The sequence below is a fragment of the Populus nigra genome, chromosome 7 (assembly GCF_951802175.1).
Source record: "Populus nigra chromosome 7, ddPopNigr1.1, whole genome shotgun sequence".
Classification (NCBI taxonomy): domain Eukaryota; kingdom Viridiplantae; phylum Streptophyta; class Magnoliopsida; order Malpighiales; family Salicaceae; genus Populus; species Populus nigra.
In genome coordinates, this window is record NC_084858.1 from 4,981,036 (window position 1) to 5,000,072 (window position 19,037).

Consider the following 19,037-nt stretch of genomic DNA (forward strand, 5'->3'; position numbering starts at 1 on the left):
GTAACTGCTTCCAAAGTATTTATTTTGTCTATGCACCATTGTGCATGCACGATGAGAATTGGAGTTATGAATTTTGAAATAGGATCATGCTTGGATATATTCGATTAGGTTATGATTCTCTGACTGAATTTGAGAAATGAATTTTATTTTTTTAAGAAATTCAAGTAAAATATCTAAATGTGGCAAGAAATTCTTAAAGAAAAACTTTATGAAGAAAAAAGTAGATAAAAATTTATTTCATTTTTAGTGATCAATTGAAATTCTCATAAAAAAATGAACCAAATGGACCGTATTATTACAAGAGAGCAGGCAAGATTCTCTGCTAACCTGAATTCGTTTGCGAGGTACTTTGCGGAATTTAAGACTGTATTTGCTTGGCCAAAGCTAGGTCTACGTTCTGGTAACATGCATGTGATCACGGATTTCTATTTTGAGAAAATCTTTTGCGAATTTATACATAACAAAAGGTGTCTTTTGACAAAAAATTCATGATTTCTTCATACAAGAAAAAATAGGATCATTAAGTCCTCCACTGTGAATGGCAAGCCTCGCTTTTGTCTCCTCTGTACGTACCTTTCACTAGACAACTTGGGCTTTTGATCTCATGTTCAACGAGTCCACCTAGATCGAATCATCTTATAGATGGGATCTGTGTTCCCCTAAACACAAAATTCATTCGGATGGTTTACTGTTGTAATACTAAACTTTGAATAAGATCATGCTTGGATATAAAGAACAAGATTGAATTAAAGCTTTGTAAATATAAGTTCAGCTTCATAGAAAATCATAGGTTGGCCTCTACAGATAAGTTCTACTAGCAAAAGATCCACCAAGTCTCCATTTTACAAAGCGTTTTTCAACCAATATCACAAACTAACCGAACCACCAACTGGGCAGCTACAGCAGATAAAAACTAACCCAATACCTAGATGAAATGCATAAATAAAAACAGGAAAATAATTAAAAACTAACCAAACCCAACAAAGCATCTTGATGAAGCTGGTGCTGCCTCTCAACACAAGTACTTCGGGGAAGCACATGCATCCTCACAGAAAAGGCTGACCTTGGTTTGACAGTTTTTCCAGCTTAAACTTGCTCCACGATCCCCTTCTAACAGATAAAAACGCCACAATCAGTCACAAAATCCATATTAGGTTAATTAGCTACTTGATCAATATGACTACAAGATGACATCGACATTGCATTTCAGACCATTCAATACACCTTAACTTTGCATATATCTGGCAACTACCTTTTTCAAAGGTGGTAAATCATATAATAACACTTTTCTCCAGATTGGGATCATTTTAACACGTAACATACAATGTGAATGAGATGACCTTTTGAGATGAAATGCGAACAAGTACCTCATGCAAACTTCCATGGACGGTTCTCACTCATACCCCTTTAACATTTACTTCATTTGCTATATGCAATCAGAGTCTTTTATCAAAAACACACTTGCTCCATATGCTTTATAGTTGCATGTTAAACAAAATGCAACAAGTGCTTTAACTAATTTTCCACAGTTCATCCTCCTACAGTCCATAGTAATAAGGCAAACAAGTGTAAGAATGAGGTTTTTTGAAAAAATAGATCAAACCAATTATACTCAAGTTGCTTGTTAATCAATCTACTCATCCCACATTCATGATTTAATTAAAACAAAATGATAACACTAAGTTTCACCTTTCTCTTATTTGTACTGGAAGAATTGCCATTTGTTGCTTCATTCCCAAGGCTACACCCAGATAAGCCTATCATTCCTGAATTCTGATACTCCATACACTGAAGATTCTCAAGCTCACAACTGCTAAACCCTTGCCCATTCAATGGTGCACCTTCTCCACCTTTGCTATCCAGCACCGGACGCTGACAATAAATCTGGCCATCACACTGTATGTTGCATGGATTCATCACAAGAGAACCAGGAATATTTGGATTGGCCAAATTCACATTATTGGCTGATTTCTGATATGGAAATGATCCAATTTCCCCTTCAATCCTCCCCCTAATGTCCACAAGTAAACACTTGAGTCTTGCAACCTCTGCCTCCAATGCAGCCTGTCCTTGCAGCCTCTTCAGTAACTGCTGGTTCAAAGCTCGCAAATGCTTAACTTCATCCTCCAAAGATGCAGCCTTTGCCTTCTTCCTCTCCCTATACTTTCGGACAGCCTCCCTATTGCCTGACGATCGTTTCTTTGATTTTTTATCCGTGGACTCCGCGGTATCATCACTTACAACCTTGTCCTCGGCAGGGGGCAAAATTTTTGTGTGCACATGATAGCAAGTGTGTGTGTGAGAATAGTCAGGACCAGGAGGATTGCATGTGTGTGTATGGGTACAAGCATGGGTGTCCTTCAGTAGCTCATCCAAGAAATCAAAAGAACAACTGCTTGGAATCTCACCAATATTTGGACTAGATAACAAATCTTGGTTTGAGAAATCTAACTCCCCATCGTCCATTAAAGCAGAAATTTACCAAACAAAAGAGAAGCAAACCCAAAATCCAGTGAAGAAAATATGAATTCGAAATTTTGATGCCGACCCGGATGATAACTTCACTAGAGTTCCACCCTTTAACAGAATTCAGCAACACCTAAATGACAAATTAGTGAGCACAAAAATGTACTCCTAAGCTGCAAATGAGGAATTTTAAGTAAGCAAATCATCCAAAACCCAAACACAAAATGCTAAAGTATCATAAATTCTACTAACTCAATCACGATCCAGATAACAATTCAAAGCAAAAGACACAACAATTCAAACAATCATTAAAAAAAAAACAACAAAGAGAATACGTTACAATGACATGAAACTAAAACAGAGAAATTAAGACAATACTTCGATAAAATTAAGGTTTATGTGGCAATGACAGAAAGGTAGGGATAGAAATAAAAAAAACAGAATAAAGGTAGAATCCATGAAAAATCATAATCATCAAAATAAAATTGAAACCCTAAACACTAGGTGGCATTTCCTCAAAAAGGATAAGAGTAACCCTAAAAAGGAGACTAATAAAGCTAAATAAAGTGAGAACAAGCGTACCAGAGAAGAGGAATTTGGTTCTTATCCCATTAAAGCAAAGCTCTCCACCGAAGTCGAGAGAGATAGATTCTTAGGACTCATTACAATTTTATAGGTACTTGAGGGACTAGTTTGTAAATTAAAAAATATTGAGAAATTGCATGGTAGATTTTGCTTTATGGTATGACGACATTTCTTTGTGGGCCATTCTAGTTGAGAATTTTCTAAATCACTACCGTCCACTTTTTAAATTCAGTTTTTCAGCCCATGTAGAGGGCCCACAGGGACTTCAATCATAGGGCAAACAAATATGGATATTTTATGATTGCAGTGCTTCTATATTATTAAAAACATTAGTTATTTTAATTGTGAGAGATTTAGCTCCACTCTAAATTTATTTTTTAGAATTTATCAATTTGATTTTCATAAATTTTAGTACTATTGGAGACTTATATGGCCGTTAACTTCAAGGTATATGAGATTAGTTGAGATATACGCAAGCTAATCCGGACATCCACTGTAATCTAAATAAACTTAATTATTCCTTGAATTTATTTATAAGTAGACACAACAAAATCTAATAAAAATATTATTTTATTTGGATCTTTAATTTAATTTTTTCCTAGTATATTTATCTAATTCTTTTTAAAAAATAAATAAGAAAAATAACTAATAAAATGTTATACATTATTCTACGTGTATCATATTTTGTTTCATTTAGTTTCCAAGTTGCATGCCGTCTATACCATCTTGCAAAGTAATTCATAAGAAAATACATCATGATTCTTGTCATAACCCAATTCTGGGTTTTTCCTTAAAATTCATTTTTTTTTTCAAAATAAAAATAAAAATAATAATAAAGGCTGGCAACGTGGAGAAAGTAGGTTGGGAAATCAAGTTGTAATTTTTGGAGGAAATTCAAGACCTAATTATGCCCTATTATGCCCAAAAATAAAAAAAATGCAAATTCAAAGTTAAATTAAATGATTATTGGATGAATTTACATAAAAATTAAGTCCAATGACATAATTAAATTTTTAATAGGCCAATTTGATTTAATCATGGGCCAAATTAAATTTTAATTATGTTTAAAAATTAATTTGGGTCCAATTGAAGGATTTAATTAAGTGCAAGGACTTAATTAGACTTTAAATGGGTCAAATTAATTTTATTTGGGGCTTAATTGGTGAGAAATTAAGTTTGGGAGCCTAATTTGAGCTTAATTGAGAAGATTGTAATTTTAAAAGAACAAATTTAATTTTTACCAAGTTAATTGATTGAAATAAGAGGCCAAATTGCAAGAAAATTAAAGTTTTGGGGTCAATTAGGGGTTAAATTGACAAAATTCAAAGCCAAGGACCAATCTGCAAAAGGCACCAAACTATAGGGGTTTAGTTGACAAAATCTGGGGGTCAAATTGAAGAAATTGAAAGTTTAATAGTCAATTAGGGACGAAATTGCATAAATCCGAGATCAAGGACCATATTGCAAAAGGCACGTAAATCCGGGGCAGAAGTTGAAGTTACGCCGGGACCAAATTGCATTAAATAAGAAGTTTAGGGTCAATTAGGGATTCTATTGAAAGAAATTGAAAGCTGGAGGACTAAATTGAAAATAGGCAAAAATCCCTAATTTTAATCCAAAACGGCGCCGTTTCTGCTTTAAAAAAAAAACCAGAGGGGGACCAGATGACGCGTCGTCTGGTCATTGTTCATTGTCTTCCCCGATTTTTGCCCGAAAATAACAGCTCAGGGAGCTACTTTTAAGGTGCATTTAATGCCTCATACGTCCACCAAAATTGACAAATCATGCACCAAAATGGTCACCTGAACTCCCTCTAGCATCGTGTATCGTCCGTTCAGGCCTTTTAACATGAAAATGGCTCCGATGACTGGCATAAAGTGGCCACCTCGGGCAGCCTTGGACTGTCAAATTTAGCGGTTCGAGGTGCACACTTTGAACCAACGGTTGAGATGCTTACCAACCGAACCAAAGACCATGATTTGACACCATTAAAGACAAAGTGTCCCTCTTCCACCTTCTATAAATAGGGCTGCATTTCATGGCCTGAGGGAGGAGAAATTCGGGTCCAAAGTCGGAGAAAAACCAGTCCCTCTACCCCCGTTTCTGCAGTTTTTCTTTCCCTCTCTCTCTCCGTCGTTCCAGCCACCAACCAAAGACACCAACAACTTCTCCATCATCAACTCCACCACAGGAAGCCAACACAACCACCCACCGACCACCAAGAGCCGCCGTCAGTTTCTCTCTCCTCTCTACATCCCCTCCCGTTTTCTTCTTCTTCTTTTGCTTCCTCTGCCACCGGTCACCATCTCTGCCACGGCCTCAGCCACCGTCCTCACGTCCACCCCTCCCCGTATCAACTAGCCAAGGCTCCATTTAGGCACTCCGGCGTCAGGTAGCGTGGCCCTTTTTGTTGCTGCGTGCATAACGAATTCTCGTTCTGCATGCAGCGTAATTACTTTGCATGGTTGCTAGGTCGGGCCAGCAACCATGCGGGTCTGGGCCGAACCATTTGGGTTCGGCCCGGCCCACAAAAAGAAAGAAAAGGATCTGTTGGGCTGAAATCGACCCACTTCTTTCTGGGTTTATGCCTGGCCCAGTTATCTGGGCCGGCCCGACCCACATGTTTTTAATATATATATATATATATATATATATATATATATATAACAAAAAAAATTCCAAAAAAAATAAAAAATCCTTTGAAAAAAATTGTAATTTTCTCAAATATTTTTCTACTAATTTTGCATAGTATCGGATTATATATTTACACCGTAAAACACAAATCTGGTATTAAAATACCCAGTTTTCTCTGAAATATATTTTTTTAAAAAAATTCAAAACATTTCAAAAAAATCTCAAAAACTTTAAAATTAAATTTCCCTTTAAAAAACAAAAAAAAAACAAAAAAAATTTGTTTTTATCCATACGGTCAAATCCTAAAACTTTTTCAAGCATATTTTCATTAAAAGATTGCATCTTTCTCATGTTTTAAAAAAATCCAAAAAATGGATATCATAACCAGTTTATGATAATCTATTAGGGTTTGTCCAAAATATCAAAAACCTTTTTCCAATCCTTTTTTAGGATCCAGATGTAGACTTTAATATTTGTGGGGTGTAAAATTACACGATAAAGTACACCCTCAAGTATTAAAGATACAAGGTGTAAAAATGCGATGCTAAAATTTAGACTTTAGAATGGTTAGAATTTAACCCGATAGGGTAGAGACTTTCTTATGAAGATAGATCTACCTTGAGCCTTAGAAAAGACCAACGAATAGAACCCGATTTAGAAAAAACAATCAAACAACAATGCAACTTACCTTAGGTAGGGTGCACTGGGGGTGATGCGTCTTCCCCTTGCATAACCAGTCCCTTACTCAGACTCTTGCAGACCATAGGTTCCTAGTGACCATAATACTAGGTGGCGACTCATAAAACATTAATCATAATTTTATGATTAAATCCAAGACCCTTTCCATCACACAACACCTCACACAGGAGGCACGAAAAGTAGCCTCCGCTGTCGCCAGACGACGTCGCGGTGCTAGCGCCCTCGCGACAATTCTAATGATTTGATATTGAAGTCGAACTTATTTTATTCTCCAAATAAGTAAATAAAATAATAAAAATCAAATCTATTTGACAAAAAAAGAGAGAAGAGAAGAGGAATTCTAACTAGAAAGGAGACTATAATCACTTATCAACTAAATCATTATAATGAGAAACTTAGCATATAAGATTTAAAATTTATTTTGCTGGTTTAACATCTAAAATCATGGGATCTCATTTAGCAGCCTAATGAATATCTTGTTCATAGTAATAAAACCCTTCTAAGACTAAGACTGTCTTCCTAATAGGTTGATTATGTCAATTTTTTAAGCTCGAAATGATATTATTTTAAATAAAAAATCTAAATATTTTCTTATTCGATTTAAGATAGGTCTTGGATCTCGAGTTGACTAGCCTAGTTGAGAAATCAAGAAAAAATAAATAAGCCGAGTGTCTTACAAACCACCACACCTTCAATGTGGGTGAGATATTCTATTTATAGTTGCAAAATTACATGTACAATTAATTATAATCTTTATAAGAGTAGAAATGATCTCTTATAATTAATTACATAGCCATAATTAAGGGTCAATGCTTCTAACAATGGTAAGATTACATTATCATCAAGATAATTTGTAATTATATCTATCATACGTGTGCGGCATCGCGGTGATATCGTCCACTTTCAAGTAACGTGTATTTATCTGACAAATATGGGGAGACAAGAAATTCTTGTCTTTTATCAGTAAAAAACATAATGAGAGTTGTCACCTAGTATTTTGGTCACTAGGAATCTTAACTAGTCTCAGATATCGAGTACGGGGACTGGTTGTGTAAAGGAAAGATATTAACACCCCAAATATGCCTTACCTAAGATAACCTGCATTGTTTTATTGTTTGATATATGCTACGATTTTATTATATTTCTAATTGTTGGTCTGTCTATAGTTTAAGAAAAGACCTTCTCGGTAAGGAGGTTCTTATTTTATCGGGTAAAACCTAACCATTCTAACATCAACAAAAGAATTTAATATAAAAAAAAATCTTATGTATAAGGTCGTAACCCTAGATACTAAAAGAAAAATAATAATTAAGACAATACTTTGATAAAATTAAGGTTTATGTGGCAATGACAGAAAGGTAGGGATAGAAATAAAAAGAACAGAATAAAGGTAGAATCCATGAAAAAACATAATCATCAAAATAAAATTGAAACCCTAAACACTAGGTGGCATTTCCTTAAAAAGGATAAGAGTAAACCTAAAAAGGAGACTAATAAAGCTAAAGAAAGTGAGAATAAGTGTACCTTAGAAAAAGAATTTGGTTTTTATTCCATAAAAGTAAAGCTCTCCAACGAAGTCGAGAGAGATAGATTCTTACGACTTATTACAATTTTATAGGTACTTGAGGGACTAGTTTGTAAATTAAAAAATATTGAGAAATTGCATGGTAGATTTTGCTTTATAGTATGAAGACATTTCTTTGTGGGCCATACTAGTTGAGAATTTTCTAAATCACTATCGTCCACTTTTTAAATTCAGTTTTTCAAATCATGTAAAGGGTCCACAAGGACTTCAATCATGGGGCCACAAGTATGGATATTTTATGATTGGAGGTGATTTTATTGTATTTAGTTATTCTAATTTTAAGGGGTGGAGCTTAACAGATTAAGTCCTGGATTTGCTTTCTAGAGGTTACCAGTTTAACTTTCATAAACTTTAGGGCTGCTGGAGGCTTACATAGTTATTAATTTCAGGGCCCGTGAAATTAATCAAGGTACGCGCAAATTGACCCGGACACCCACGTTAATCTAAAAAAAACTTAGTTATTCCTCTGAATTTATTTATAAGTAGACACAACAAAATCTAATAAAAATATTTATTTTTTATTTTTTTGGATCTTTAATTTATTTTTTTCTAGTATATTTATCTAATTCTTTAAAAAAAAATAAATAAAATAACTAATAAAATGTTATAAATTATTCCATTTGTATCATATATTTTTTAATCTAGTTTCCAAGTTGCATGCTGTCTATACCATAATGCAAAGTAATTCATAAGAAAATATATCATGATTCTAATGATTTGGCATTGAAGTTGAACCTATTCTATTCTCCAAATAAGTAAATAAAATAATAAAAATCAAATTTATTTGACAAAAAAAAAAAGAAGAAAAAGAAGAGGAATTCTAACTAGAAAGGAGAGTATAATCACTTATTAACTAAATCATTATAATGAGCAACTTAGCATATAAGATTTAAAATTTATCTTGCTGGTTTAACATCTAAAATCATGGGATCTCATTTAGCAACCCAATGAATATTGTTCATAGTAATAAAACCCTTCTAAGACTAAGGTTGTGTTCCTAATAGGTTGATCCTGTCAATTGTTTTAAGCTCAAAATGATATTATTTTAAATAAAAAATCTAAATATTTTCTTGTTCGATTCAAGATAGGTCTTGGATCTCGAGTTGACTAGCCTAGTTGAGAAATTAAGAAAAAAAATAAGTCGAATGTTTTACAAACCACCACATCTTCAATGTGGGTGAGATATTCTATTTATAATTGCAGAATTACATGTACAATTAATTATAATATTTATAAGAATAGAAATGATCTCTTATAATTAACTACATAGCTATAATTAAGGGTCAAGGCTTCTAACAATGGTAAGATTACATTATCATCGAGATAATTTGTAATTATATTTTTGAAAAATTCTTTAACGTTAACACCCCCCACAAGCTGAACGTATGATTTGATTGCACGTGAGTTTGGTATTAAAAAACTCAAAGAGAGAGCGAGGAAAACTCTTGGTTAAGATATCAGTAACTTAAAGATGAAAAGGCACATAACGATTGTGAATTTTATTGGCAAGTGTAAGTTCGCGCAAAAAATGGTAGTCTAATTCAACATGCTTGGCGTGTTTATGAGTAACTGGATTAGAGCTCATGAATAAGGCACTCTTGTTATCACATAAAAGAGAGGCGAGTTAGAGATAAAAACCCTAAGATATTGCAAAAAATGAGTAAGCCAAAGGAATTCAGTGGCAATATGTGTGAGTGCATGATATTCAGATTCATAGCTGGAACGAGAGATGGTTGGTTACTTTTTAGCACTCCAGGAAACCAAATTACCCGGAAGTTGAACGATGAGTGTCAGGACAACCAACCCAGTCAACATCAGAGTAGGTAATGAGAGTTGCAGATGTGGTAGAACACTGAAAACTGATGTCAAAATAAAGAGTGCCTTTAACATAACGAAGAATGAGTTTGACAACTTGAAAATGATTAGTAGTAGGAGCATGTAGAAATTAACTGACAAAGTTAAAAACATGAGAGATATCTAGTTGCATGATAGTGAGATATTGAAGAGCACCATTGAGAGACCTGTATAAGGTGAGAACATAAAATAAAGGACCATTGTAGAGAGATACTGAGAGACAACCATATGTGTAGCAACAAATTTGTTTTCAAGCATCTGAGCTTAACTCAAGATATCATGTGAATATTTGAGCTGATCAGGAAAAAGTCCATCACTAATAGGTGTGGCCTCGAGTCCAAGAAAGTAGTTGAGAGAGCCCAAATCTTTAATAACAAACTTAGAATGAAGTTTACGAGTAAAACTATCAAGAGACTTATTGTTGCCAATAATAAAAATATCGTCAACATAAGGAAATAAATAAATAATGGAAAAGTGCTTATGAAAAACAAATAAAAAGGTGTTAGCATTACTGCAAGTGAACCCATTTTAGATAAGAAAGGAGTTGAATCAGTGAAACCATACATGAGGTGTTTGCTTGAGATGATATAGGGCTTTCTTGAGATGATAAACATGATCAGAAAAGTGAGGATTGACATAGCTAAGAGGTTGCTCCATATAGACATTTTCATTAAGAGTGCCATTAAGGAAGTTATTTTTTATTTTAAGTTGATGAATTGGCCATTAGTGGGTGACAACAAGAGAAAGAATGACAAGAACAGTAATAGCCTTGATAACAGGACTAAAGGTATCAGTGTAGTCAAGACCAAGTACCTGCGTATAACCCTTTGTGAAAAGACATGCCTTGAGTCTGTCAATAGAGCCATCAAAATTATATTTGGTTCGGAACACCCATTTAAAGCCCACAATATTGGTGTTGGTAAGACGAGGGATCAAAACTCAAGTTTGATTATTCTATAGAGTTCATATTTCTTCACTCGTGACAATATCCAGGTTGGATTCTTAGTAGCAGATTTGAACCCTTTGGGTTCAGTGGAGGCTAACAGAGCTGTAATAAGACTAAAAGAGCATAAGGTAATAAGATTTGCATGATGATGAGTATTAAAAATACTAGCCTTAACATGTGTAACCATTGAACGAGAATTGAGCATATTTGAACTAGAAAACAACTATTGTGTTGAAAAGTTCGTTGATACTACATGAGGATGTGAATTAGATGCTGAAGTGGATGAGGAGGAACCTATAAGGGGTTCAATGACCTGTAAAGACTCATTAGATGGATAAGTAAAAATAGCACATGCATTGTTAGAAGACTTAATAATTGTGAAACTTAGGGGGTAGAAATGGAAGTGCAATTGAAGAAATACTCGGTTATAGAAAACTAGAATATTCTAGAGAGGTGAGGGGCTTAGCTTGAGAGGTAGAGTTAGACGGAAAATGTAGTTCATCAAATTGTGCAAGACAAGTAATGTAGATTCTAGAAGTAAAAGGATCTAGGCAACAAAAGCCTTTGGGAAATGGATTATAACCTAGAAAAATGCAAGGAACACCATGTGGTGAGAATTTGTGAGGCATATAATCATGTAAACAAGGATATACCCAACAATCAAAAGGATGAAAAGTAGCATAATTGAGAGATCTACCAAATAAAATTTCAAAAGGTGACTTAACATCAAATAGAGAAGTAGGCAAGCGATTGATGATGTAGGTTGCAATGTTAAAAGCATCAACCTAGAATTGAGGAGAGAGACGAGAGTGAAAAAGAAGGGCAAAGCCAGTTTCAGTTAGATGATGATGTTTGTGTCCAACACGACTATTTTGGATAGTTATACAAGGACAAGAAAATTAATGATGAATGCCAGACGAATGAAGATGAGATGTCTAATGAAAGCTGATGAATTCCCCGCCATTATCACTTTGAAAAACTTTGAGACTAGTAATGAATTGTGTTTCCATAAATTAATAAAATTTTAGGAAAACCTAAAAGAAGTCAGATTTGAGTTTTAACAAATAAAACCAAGTGAACTGAGAATAGTTTTCATAGAACAACAACTAATAGGTAAATCCAGAGTTGGATTTTACGAGAAAGAGCCCCAATATATCACAACGAACAAGATCTAAAATGTTAGAGGATCTGCATTCATTACTAAGATATGGTAGACGATAACTTTTTGCAAGTTGACAAGTGCTGCATAAATAAGGCGAAGGCAATAAGGAACTAAGAGAAAGATGGCCTTTTTTTTTTTTTTTTAATTTAAAGATGAAATAAAAGAATTGTTAAGATGTCCTATGCAAGAAGGGCATAAGTCATAGGAAGCATGTGGCTGTTTATTTTTTAGGGCGGAGATAAATGCCGATGTTCCACGCGTTAGCACATACAAGCCGCCATCCATATTACCGGTTGCTGCTACTCTTCTTGTTTGACGATTCTAAACAAAAAAACAATCATTAAGAAAGATAACAATCAAAGGAAAATCAGATGTCAATTTGCTAATGGAAAGTAAGTTTTTGGTAAGATGTGGAACAAATAAGACACCTAATAAATGAATATATGGATTAGGAGACAAACAACCTTTCGTTAACGATGTACCATTGCCCACAATTACAGAGTCCTTACCATTGTATGATTTTGCGTGATCCAAAGCTAAAGCCCCCATGTTTAGGGACCAATCAACTCTTGCCGAGTTATGAACTGAGCAAGAATCATTGAAAGCCTCAGCAATATGAGCGGTTGAAGCATGGGAATAGTGCTGAGGACATGGTCTGTAAAGTGTCCATCAGTGCAATATATATGGCAACGTGGAGGGCGACGTGCTTGGCCATAATTGCGTCCTTGGTTGCGTGCTGATGACGGGTGAACTATCCAGAGGTGCGAGGTTGCTGTCCAGGATTGGTCCTCCAGTGTGGTTGATTCCTCTGCTGACTGCTGCCAGTTGCGACCTGTGATAGTGAAAGCGGCAACAACAGTAGGTGACGGCGTGACGCAACTGGTTCAAATGATTTTTGGAATAATTCAAAGCTCTTGGCTCTGGAGACAAGGTCAACAAATGATGGAAGCGGAGCGAGGGCCATCTGGGCAGAAGAGAAACTTGAAAATTTAGCACCAAATCCACAAAGAAACCAGTGCACTTTGTCGTTATTGTCAACTGGACGTCCAATTGTGTGTAGCTGGTCGCAGAATCCCTTGAAGACACGGGCAATGTCAGTGACAGACCTGATGGCTCTCTTCATCGACTGCAATTCATCCTTGAGGTGGATTTCTCGTGTCTTATACTTGTGATTAAAGGTTGTTTCCAAAGCAAGCCACACGTCATGAGCGGTGGAGAATCCAACCATTTCAGCCAATGCTTCTTCAGTTAGGGAGGATCGGAGGAGGCAAAGCAAGCGTTGATCGATTGCTTTCCAAGCCAAATATTTGTCATTTGGTGTTTGAGAGTTGGGAGAATCAAATTTTGAAGGTGGAACAATGGAACCATCAACATGTCCGACAAGGTCCTGGCTCTCAATGAGGGGAAGGATTTGACTATGCCAAATGAGGTTATTAGCAGAAGATAATTTGACAATGATCATATGAATAAGGGCGGTGAAGGGCAGAGGGGCAGAAGGGTTTTTGATGGCCATTTGAGAGGAGAAGAAAGGATCGAAGGCAGGTTAATCCAGAAGCTCTGATACCATGAGAGTGTCTTACAAACCACCACGTCTTCACCTTAAATGTGGGTGAGATATTCTATTTATAGTTGCAGAATTACATGTACAATTAATTGTAATCTTTACAAGAATGAAAATGATCTCCTAGAACCAATTACATATCTATAATCAAGGGTCAATGCTTCTAACAACAATAAGGCTACAGTTTCTTCTCTATACCCAACAGCTCAGTATTTAGCCGAAGCTGACATAATGCCTCGCCCTTTACAATACCATTCTAAAACTGTCGCCGGAATCTGTCTTTGTTGTCTATGTAAATAAATTTGCTTTAGTATCCAAGACTCTTGCCTATCTATACCGATCTTTCTGTCATCGAAATGTGAATCATATGCTTTTCTGTTCATTAATGTTTTCAGTAGGATCTGCATTACAATGATAATTTAATGCAACACAAGCTTCCATAGGTTGAAATCATTTTAATCAAACCATGCAGGAACTATCATTTACGCAAAACGTTTGCATCCTAGCACAGTAATTCCGCTGGATAATAAATCAAGATGTTCACAGGTTAAAGACAGATTTTCGTTCTTTCTTTCTGAGAATCTAGATAGTTAAATTCTCATGAATTCTTGTTGTAGATAGTTAAATTCTCATGAATTCTTGTTGCGTTGATCATTGTTTTTCAGACTTTGATTCAGACAGAGCAAGTGCAATTGTGTGTTTGAAATATTGCAATCTCTATGTGCTTTTTCTGTAGTCTCAAAGATTCAAAAACAAGCTCATGATAGGCTTGGACCTTAATCCTCTCTCACTGTCAACCCAAACAAGGATTTCACAAATCTGCATCTACAAACCACCTCACTGCTCAGGGTGCGGTGCAAACACTTTATCTCTTCACTGTACAAATACAACCGTACAAACTACAGGTACAGAATTTCGAGGCAAATTTGGCTTTTAAAGTTTCAAAATTATTGAATTGAGTGCAAATTGTCAGCTAATTGAAGCTCGATGATCGGCTCCACCTTTCTTTAACATATTCCTCGAGAGAGAGATTGTTTACTTGCTCCAAACTACTAAATGACGTGGAATCATCATCAACATCAAGCAACGCAAGACTTAAATGTAACTCTGCACTCGAGCTTGGATAAACTTCATCATCATTATCCTGGTTTTCTTGATCCCGTGGATCCTTATTTTGAGGATTCACCCACTCTTCCAATTCTGTATCTCCTTTCAGGAGCTTCCGTATCTGTAAGAAAAAGAAAAAGAAAAGTTAAGAAACCTAATCTGACAACCAAATTATATTTCCTGAGAACCCGGAGAAACCTAATCTGACAACCAAATTATATTTCCTGAGAACCCGGCCGCAGACTTGAACGGGTAGTTTTGTACCTCACTCATTTTAGGACGTAGCCTAGCTGCTCGTGTAATGCAGTGTGTTGCTGCAAGAACCATTCTCTGCATTTGAACCTCATCGAAGTTTCCATTCAAGTTCGGATCCACTAAGCCTTTTGCATCCCCACTCTCTAATATTGGTTTTGCCTGAAACTCACAGAACTGATTGTTACCAATACATGTCATTAGTGGCAGTATATGTTGTAGTTGTGGAGAGAGCTCTTACCCACATGACCAAGCTCTCTTGGCCCTTGGTGCTCTCGGAACTAATTGGTCTTCTTCCAGATAGCAATTCAAGTAGAACTACGCCAAAAGCATAGACATCAATTTTGTCGCTGACTTTCCCATACATGAAATATTCAGGAGCAAGATACCCAAATGTTCCAACAACTTCGCCTTGCGTCACAAATGACGTAGTTGTCGGTCCCCATATTGCCATACCAAAATCAGATAACTGTCAAATAGAATAAAAATGAGTTATGTCATAGTTTTGTATTAGTTTCCATTTTTTACCACCAACAGGGCAGATCGGAGTACCTGTGGTTCAAATCCATCTGAAAGAAGAATGTTTGAAGACTTGATATCTCTATGAATAACCGGCCGAGAACATTCGTTGTGCAGGTAGTATAGGGCTTCTGCAATTTTAACAGCTATATCGAATCTCATTTCCCATGACAAAGGAGATTTTTCTTTGCTCTTTCCTACACATGTCATTTGAATATCATATCAGAATTGTTTCTGTCAAGCTTCACCTGGTAAACATGTACAGGTCAATATAGGCTTACCATGTAGGTTTTCCTCTAAGCTTCCTTTAGAAAAAAAATCATAGACAGAAATGAGAACGGTATCTTTGATGCAGAACCCAAGAAGAGGAGTGATGTGCTTGTGGTTCAATGAGGAGATGATTGCAACTTCATGAGCAAAATCCTTCATTGCTTCCTGAGATGACTTCTGAACCTTCACCGCCACTGGCTTGCCATCTGGAAGAACCCCCTTGTATACACGGTTGCATCCTCCTTTCCCAGACAAGTTTTCTGTCAAGCAAGATCAGAAATTTATTATGAGAACATTCTAGAAGAGAAAACAATCAGTTAGTCTAATCTCATGTGATTGATTCATGGTAAAAACCTGAAGAAAAACTCGAAGTTGCGCCTTTCAGAACCTCGTAGCTGAACCATTTGCAACTGGATGAGCTTGCTTTCAGCAGAATATCCAGGCCATTTTCTAGTTCACCCAGTGCAGAAGAACTACTCTTATTGATCTCCTCCAAGATTTTACTTTTCTCTCTTTCTTCAAAATTTGAAATTCGAGGATTTTGTAGAGAGGAGCGATCTGGTAAAGCCATTGCCCACTGCACTACAGATAGTTGCTGGACATAGTTCTGTGGAATAGCTGAATTCACTCTCCGAAGTAGGGGCCAACCAGGTCTCTGATCCAAAATATCTCCAGCAAAAAGAGAATTTGATCTCTTCTTGCGTACGCTAACAATGCTGCAAACTTCATCCTTTGAGTCTTCACTCTCATATCTTGATAGCAGTTCGAAACTAGATATTTCAGTATCTGCCTCAGAATCGCCGAATTCAGACTGGGTTACTCTAAAAGTACTGAAATTTTCATTTATTTTAAAACTTGGTTTTGGATCACCGCCGAGACCTGACATAATCGAAACCAACATTAATTATTATCTTCTTAGGATCTATTAAACGGATTTTGTTCTTAGGACACAGGCACCAAACCTGGTAGTTGATTGTTGTTACACCTTCTAAACACAATTTTTCCATTGTAGATGGCCAAAACATCTGTGGTTGGACGCAGTCGCTTGGCGCAATACCTAGCGGTAGAAGCCCAACCCCTGAAAGTGAAATCTGTTTAGACTAATCAGAAAAGAAACATTAAACTATCATTAATGCAGAGTTTGAATTTCTACCAGCCCCTACCTTAAAGCACCCTGACTACTGATCCCCACAACTATGGCTACAGAAGCATGGTTCTTTGCCTCTCTAACCAGAGTCCTTCTGACCGATATCCCTTTGGCTATATGACCAGTAAGGCCTACCTGGAACCACAGAGCAAAAAATCATTTTCAAACTGCAACTTTTGCTTTTCAAATGGGGGGCAAAAAAAAAGAAAAAGAAAAAAAGAAAAGAAGAAGCGCTACAAGGCTTTATGATTGCAGACCTTCTTCATGGAACATAGGCCATCGTAGACTTCTAAATAACTATCCAACAAAGGCTTTTCTCTCAAAGCATGGCCTGCATCAACAGCTCATATATCAATAACAAAAAAAAAAGAAAAAAAGAAGGAGAAATCATGCAAGACTTAATAAACTCATTGAATAAAAAATTAAAGAAAAAAAACTGACTGGACTGTTCAAGGCATTACCAGAACTTCCACAAACGTGAACAGCAATAACACAATCACCAGGTTCAGCAACCTTTACAATAGCCCAGCTAAGCAGTTCTCTGCTCTGGCTATCTATTCTTATCCCGACTAACACATTCCTCTTCTCAATAGCCTTAGCTTCCTCTTCAACTGTCATTTTCTCTTTTATTCTTGATCGCTCACTTCCATAACATCAAAGCATCTATATACTCTGTTCATCCTAGAATTTGCAGAAACTCTGCAAATTTATTCTCTTTAACTCCCTTCCAACTTCTTGTAACAATCATTTCAGTCTCTGCAACACAACAGAATTTACTTTACATGGTCATGAGGTAGAATAAGAAACTCTGATCGTACCCCACCACCATATTAGGCACTTATAGCTGCCGCATGTGAAATATAAATGCTACCCATTAACAAATTCTCTTGAATGATCCAAACTAAAAAAAAAAAAAAAATCTCAGATACATCAGTACGCATGCTAACCTACCGTGAGATAAGACTATAAACATAAATACCCCAACAAGATCTTGAAAATACATAAAAAAACAAATGCTGAATCATGCATAAGATAAACAAGAGAAGACAATAAAATAGATGTACCTAAATATATCTGTAGCCATTTGTTTTTCAAGACCAACATAGAATTTAAAATGAAAATGCCGCCAAATATCATCACCCTCTTAGCTGATGAAATTTAAGAGACTTGTGGATTTTTTTTGATAAATTAAACACGAGTGCTTTGATGACTATCAAGATTAATTAAACAAGTGGGCTAATTTATAAAAGAAAGAGGAAAAGTAAGTAAAGAACAAAAATGGAAAAATGGAATATGGTGAAGAAAGTGTCGGCAAGAAAAGGGAATTCCCGGTAAAAGTGGTCAAGAAAATCTACGTGCTTAAAGGAAAATTAAAAAAAAAATTACGGGAAGGAAGTGTTGCTCCTTCTAAAAAAACAAAAAATAATTTATATGTACACTAATCATTTTTTATTTAAAGGTAGTTAGAAAACCGGAAAAATTTCGCGGGAAACCCATGATATCCGGTTGTTGCAGGGAACAATGCAGGGGTCTATAGAAGCTTAACCACCGGCTGTCTCGAGTCTCGAGGTAATCTAACCACATGTTTGAGCTATACTAGGTCTAGGACCTCGTTTTTTCCAAGCACATGAGATTTATAATCTCTTGCCAAAACTTGTGATCTGGGATTATGTATTTTTTCCAAATGACAAGAGAATTCGTTTTAGGATAAAAAATATTTTCTTTGTAAATTGTAATTTTTCCTCAAAAGTATTTTTTCGTTCATGAAAAAGAAAAGAAAAGTTGTGGGGTTAAATCACAGAGTGAAATTGTCACGAATCTCTTATTTCAATGGACAATACTCTGTTTTTGACCCAATTACAGAGGTAAAAGTAGTTAATGGGGTAGCAAAAAACTAGCTCAAAGGTCATTTTTTCCCCCAAAAAACATGGATCAAGCCTTCAATGAACAACCATTGTGGTTGATAATTCACAAAATAAACGTGGTTGCTTGAGGAAATCTTCAAAGCATCCATTCTAGACCAAAAATGGTCTGGTCATCGTATCATCACTATCAAGCATGGTTAAAGTCATTTACAATCATTACATATAAATTACGTGGCCAAGTTTGCAATAACCTGTTCCACGTGATAAAGGAATATAAATGCTTTAAGCGAATCTCACTCTACAAATATTATCAAATTTTACTATCAATTTGCATGCGATAAAATATTTTTAAAGAAGTTTAAATTTTTTTTTAGTGATTTTAGAT

At 35.7% G+C, this 19,037-nt stretch overlaps 2 protein-coding genes across 6 annotated transcripts; both read right to left on the bottom strand.

The window, feature by feature from the left end:
* Positions 1 to 722: 722 nt before the first annotated feature.
* Positions 723 to 3,201, bottom strand: LOC133699774 (basic leucine zipper 19-like). 4 transcript variants are annotated; one of them, XM_062123224.1, is made up of 3 exons: positions 3,049 to 3,201; positions 1,690 to 2,599; positions 723 to 1,110 (listed from the first exon to the last, which is right to left on the bottom strand). In XM_062123224.1, exons 2-3 carry the CDS (start codon positions 2,464 to 2,466, stop codon positions 1,087 to 1,089), a joined length of 801 nt encoding a protein of 266 aa, XP_061979208.1. In that variant the 5' UTR covers positions 2,467 to 2,599; positions 3,049 to 3,201; the 3' UTR covers positions 723 to 1,086. The 4 variants fall into 4 exon arrangements, with proteins under 4 accessions (XP_061979208.1, XP_061979210.1, XP_061979206.1 ...); XM_062123226.1 differs by having other exon boundaries at positions 723 to 1,107; positions 1,690 to 2,639; positions 3,049 to 3,180; XM_062123222.1 differs by having other exon boundaries at positions 1,690 to 2,639; positions 3,049 to 3,179.
* An 11,036-nt stretch (positions 3,202 to 14,237) lies between these two features.
* Positions 14,238 to 18,010, bottom strand: LOC133698527 (protein kinase STUNTED-like). 2 transcript variants are annotated; one of them, XM_062121477.1, is made up of 11 exons: positions 17,852 to 18,010; positions 17,249 to 17,543; positions 17,045 to 17,118; positions 16,804 to 16,922; positions 16,603 to 16,718; positions 15,995 to 16,519; positions 15,652 to 15,900; positions 15,404 to 15,567; positions 15,093 to 15,320; positions 14,864 to 15,013; positions 14,238 to 14,720 (listed from the first exon to the last, which is right to left on the bottom strand). In XM_062121477.1, exons 2-11 carry the CDS (start codon positions 17,403 to 17,405, stop codon positions 14,466 to 14,468), a joined length of 2,037 nt encoding a protein of 678 aa, XP_061977461.1. In that variant the 5' UTR covers positions 17,406 to 17,543; positions 17,852 to 18,010; the 3' UTR covers positions 14,238 to 14,465. The 2 variants fall into 2 exon arrangements, with proteins under 2 accessions (XP_061977461.1, XP_061977459.1); XM_062121475.1 differs by lacking the exon at positions 17,852 to 18,010 and having other exon boundaries at positions 17,249 to 17,730.
* Positions 18,011 to 19,037: the final 1,027 nt, after the last annotated feature.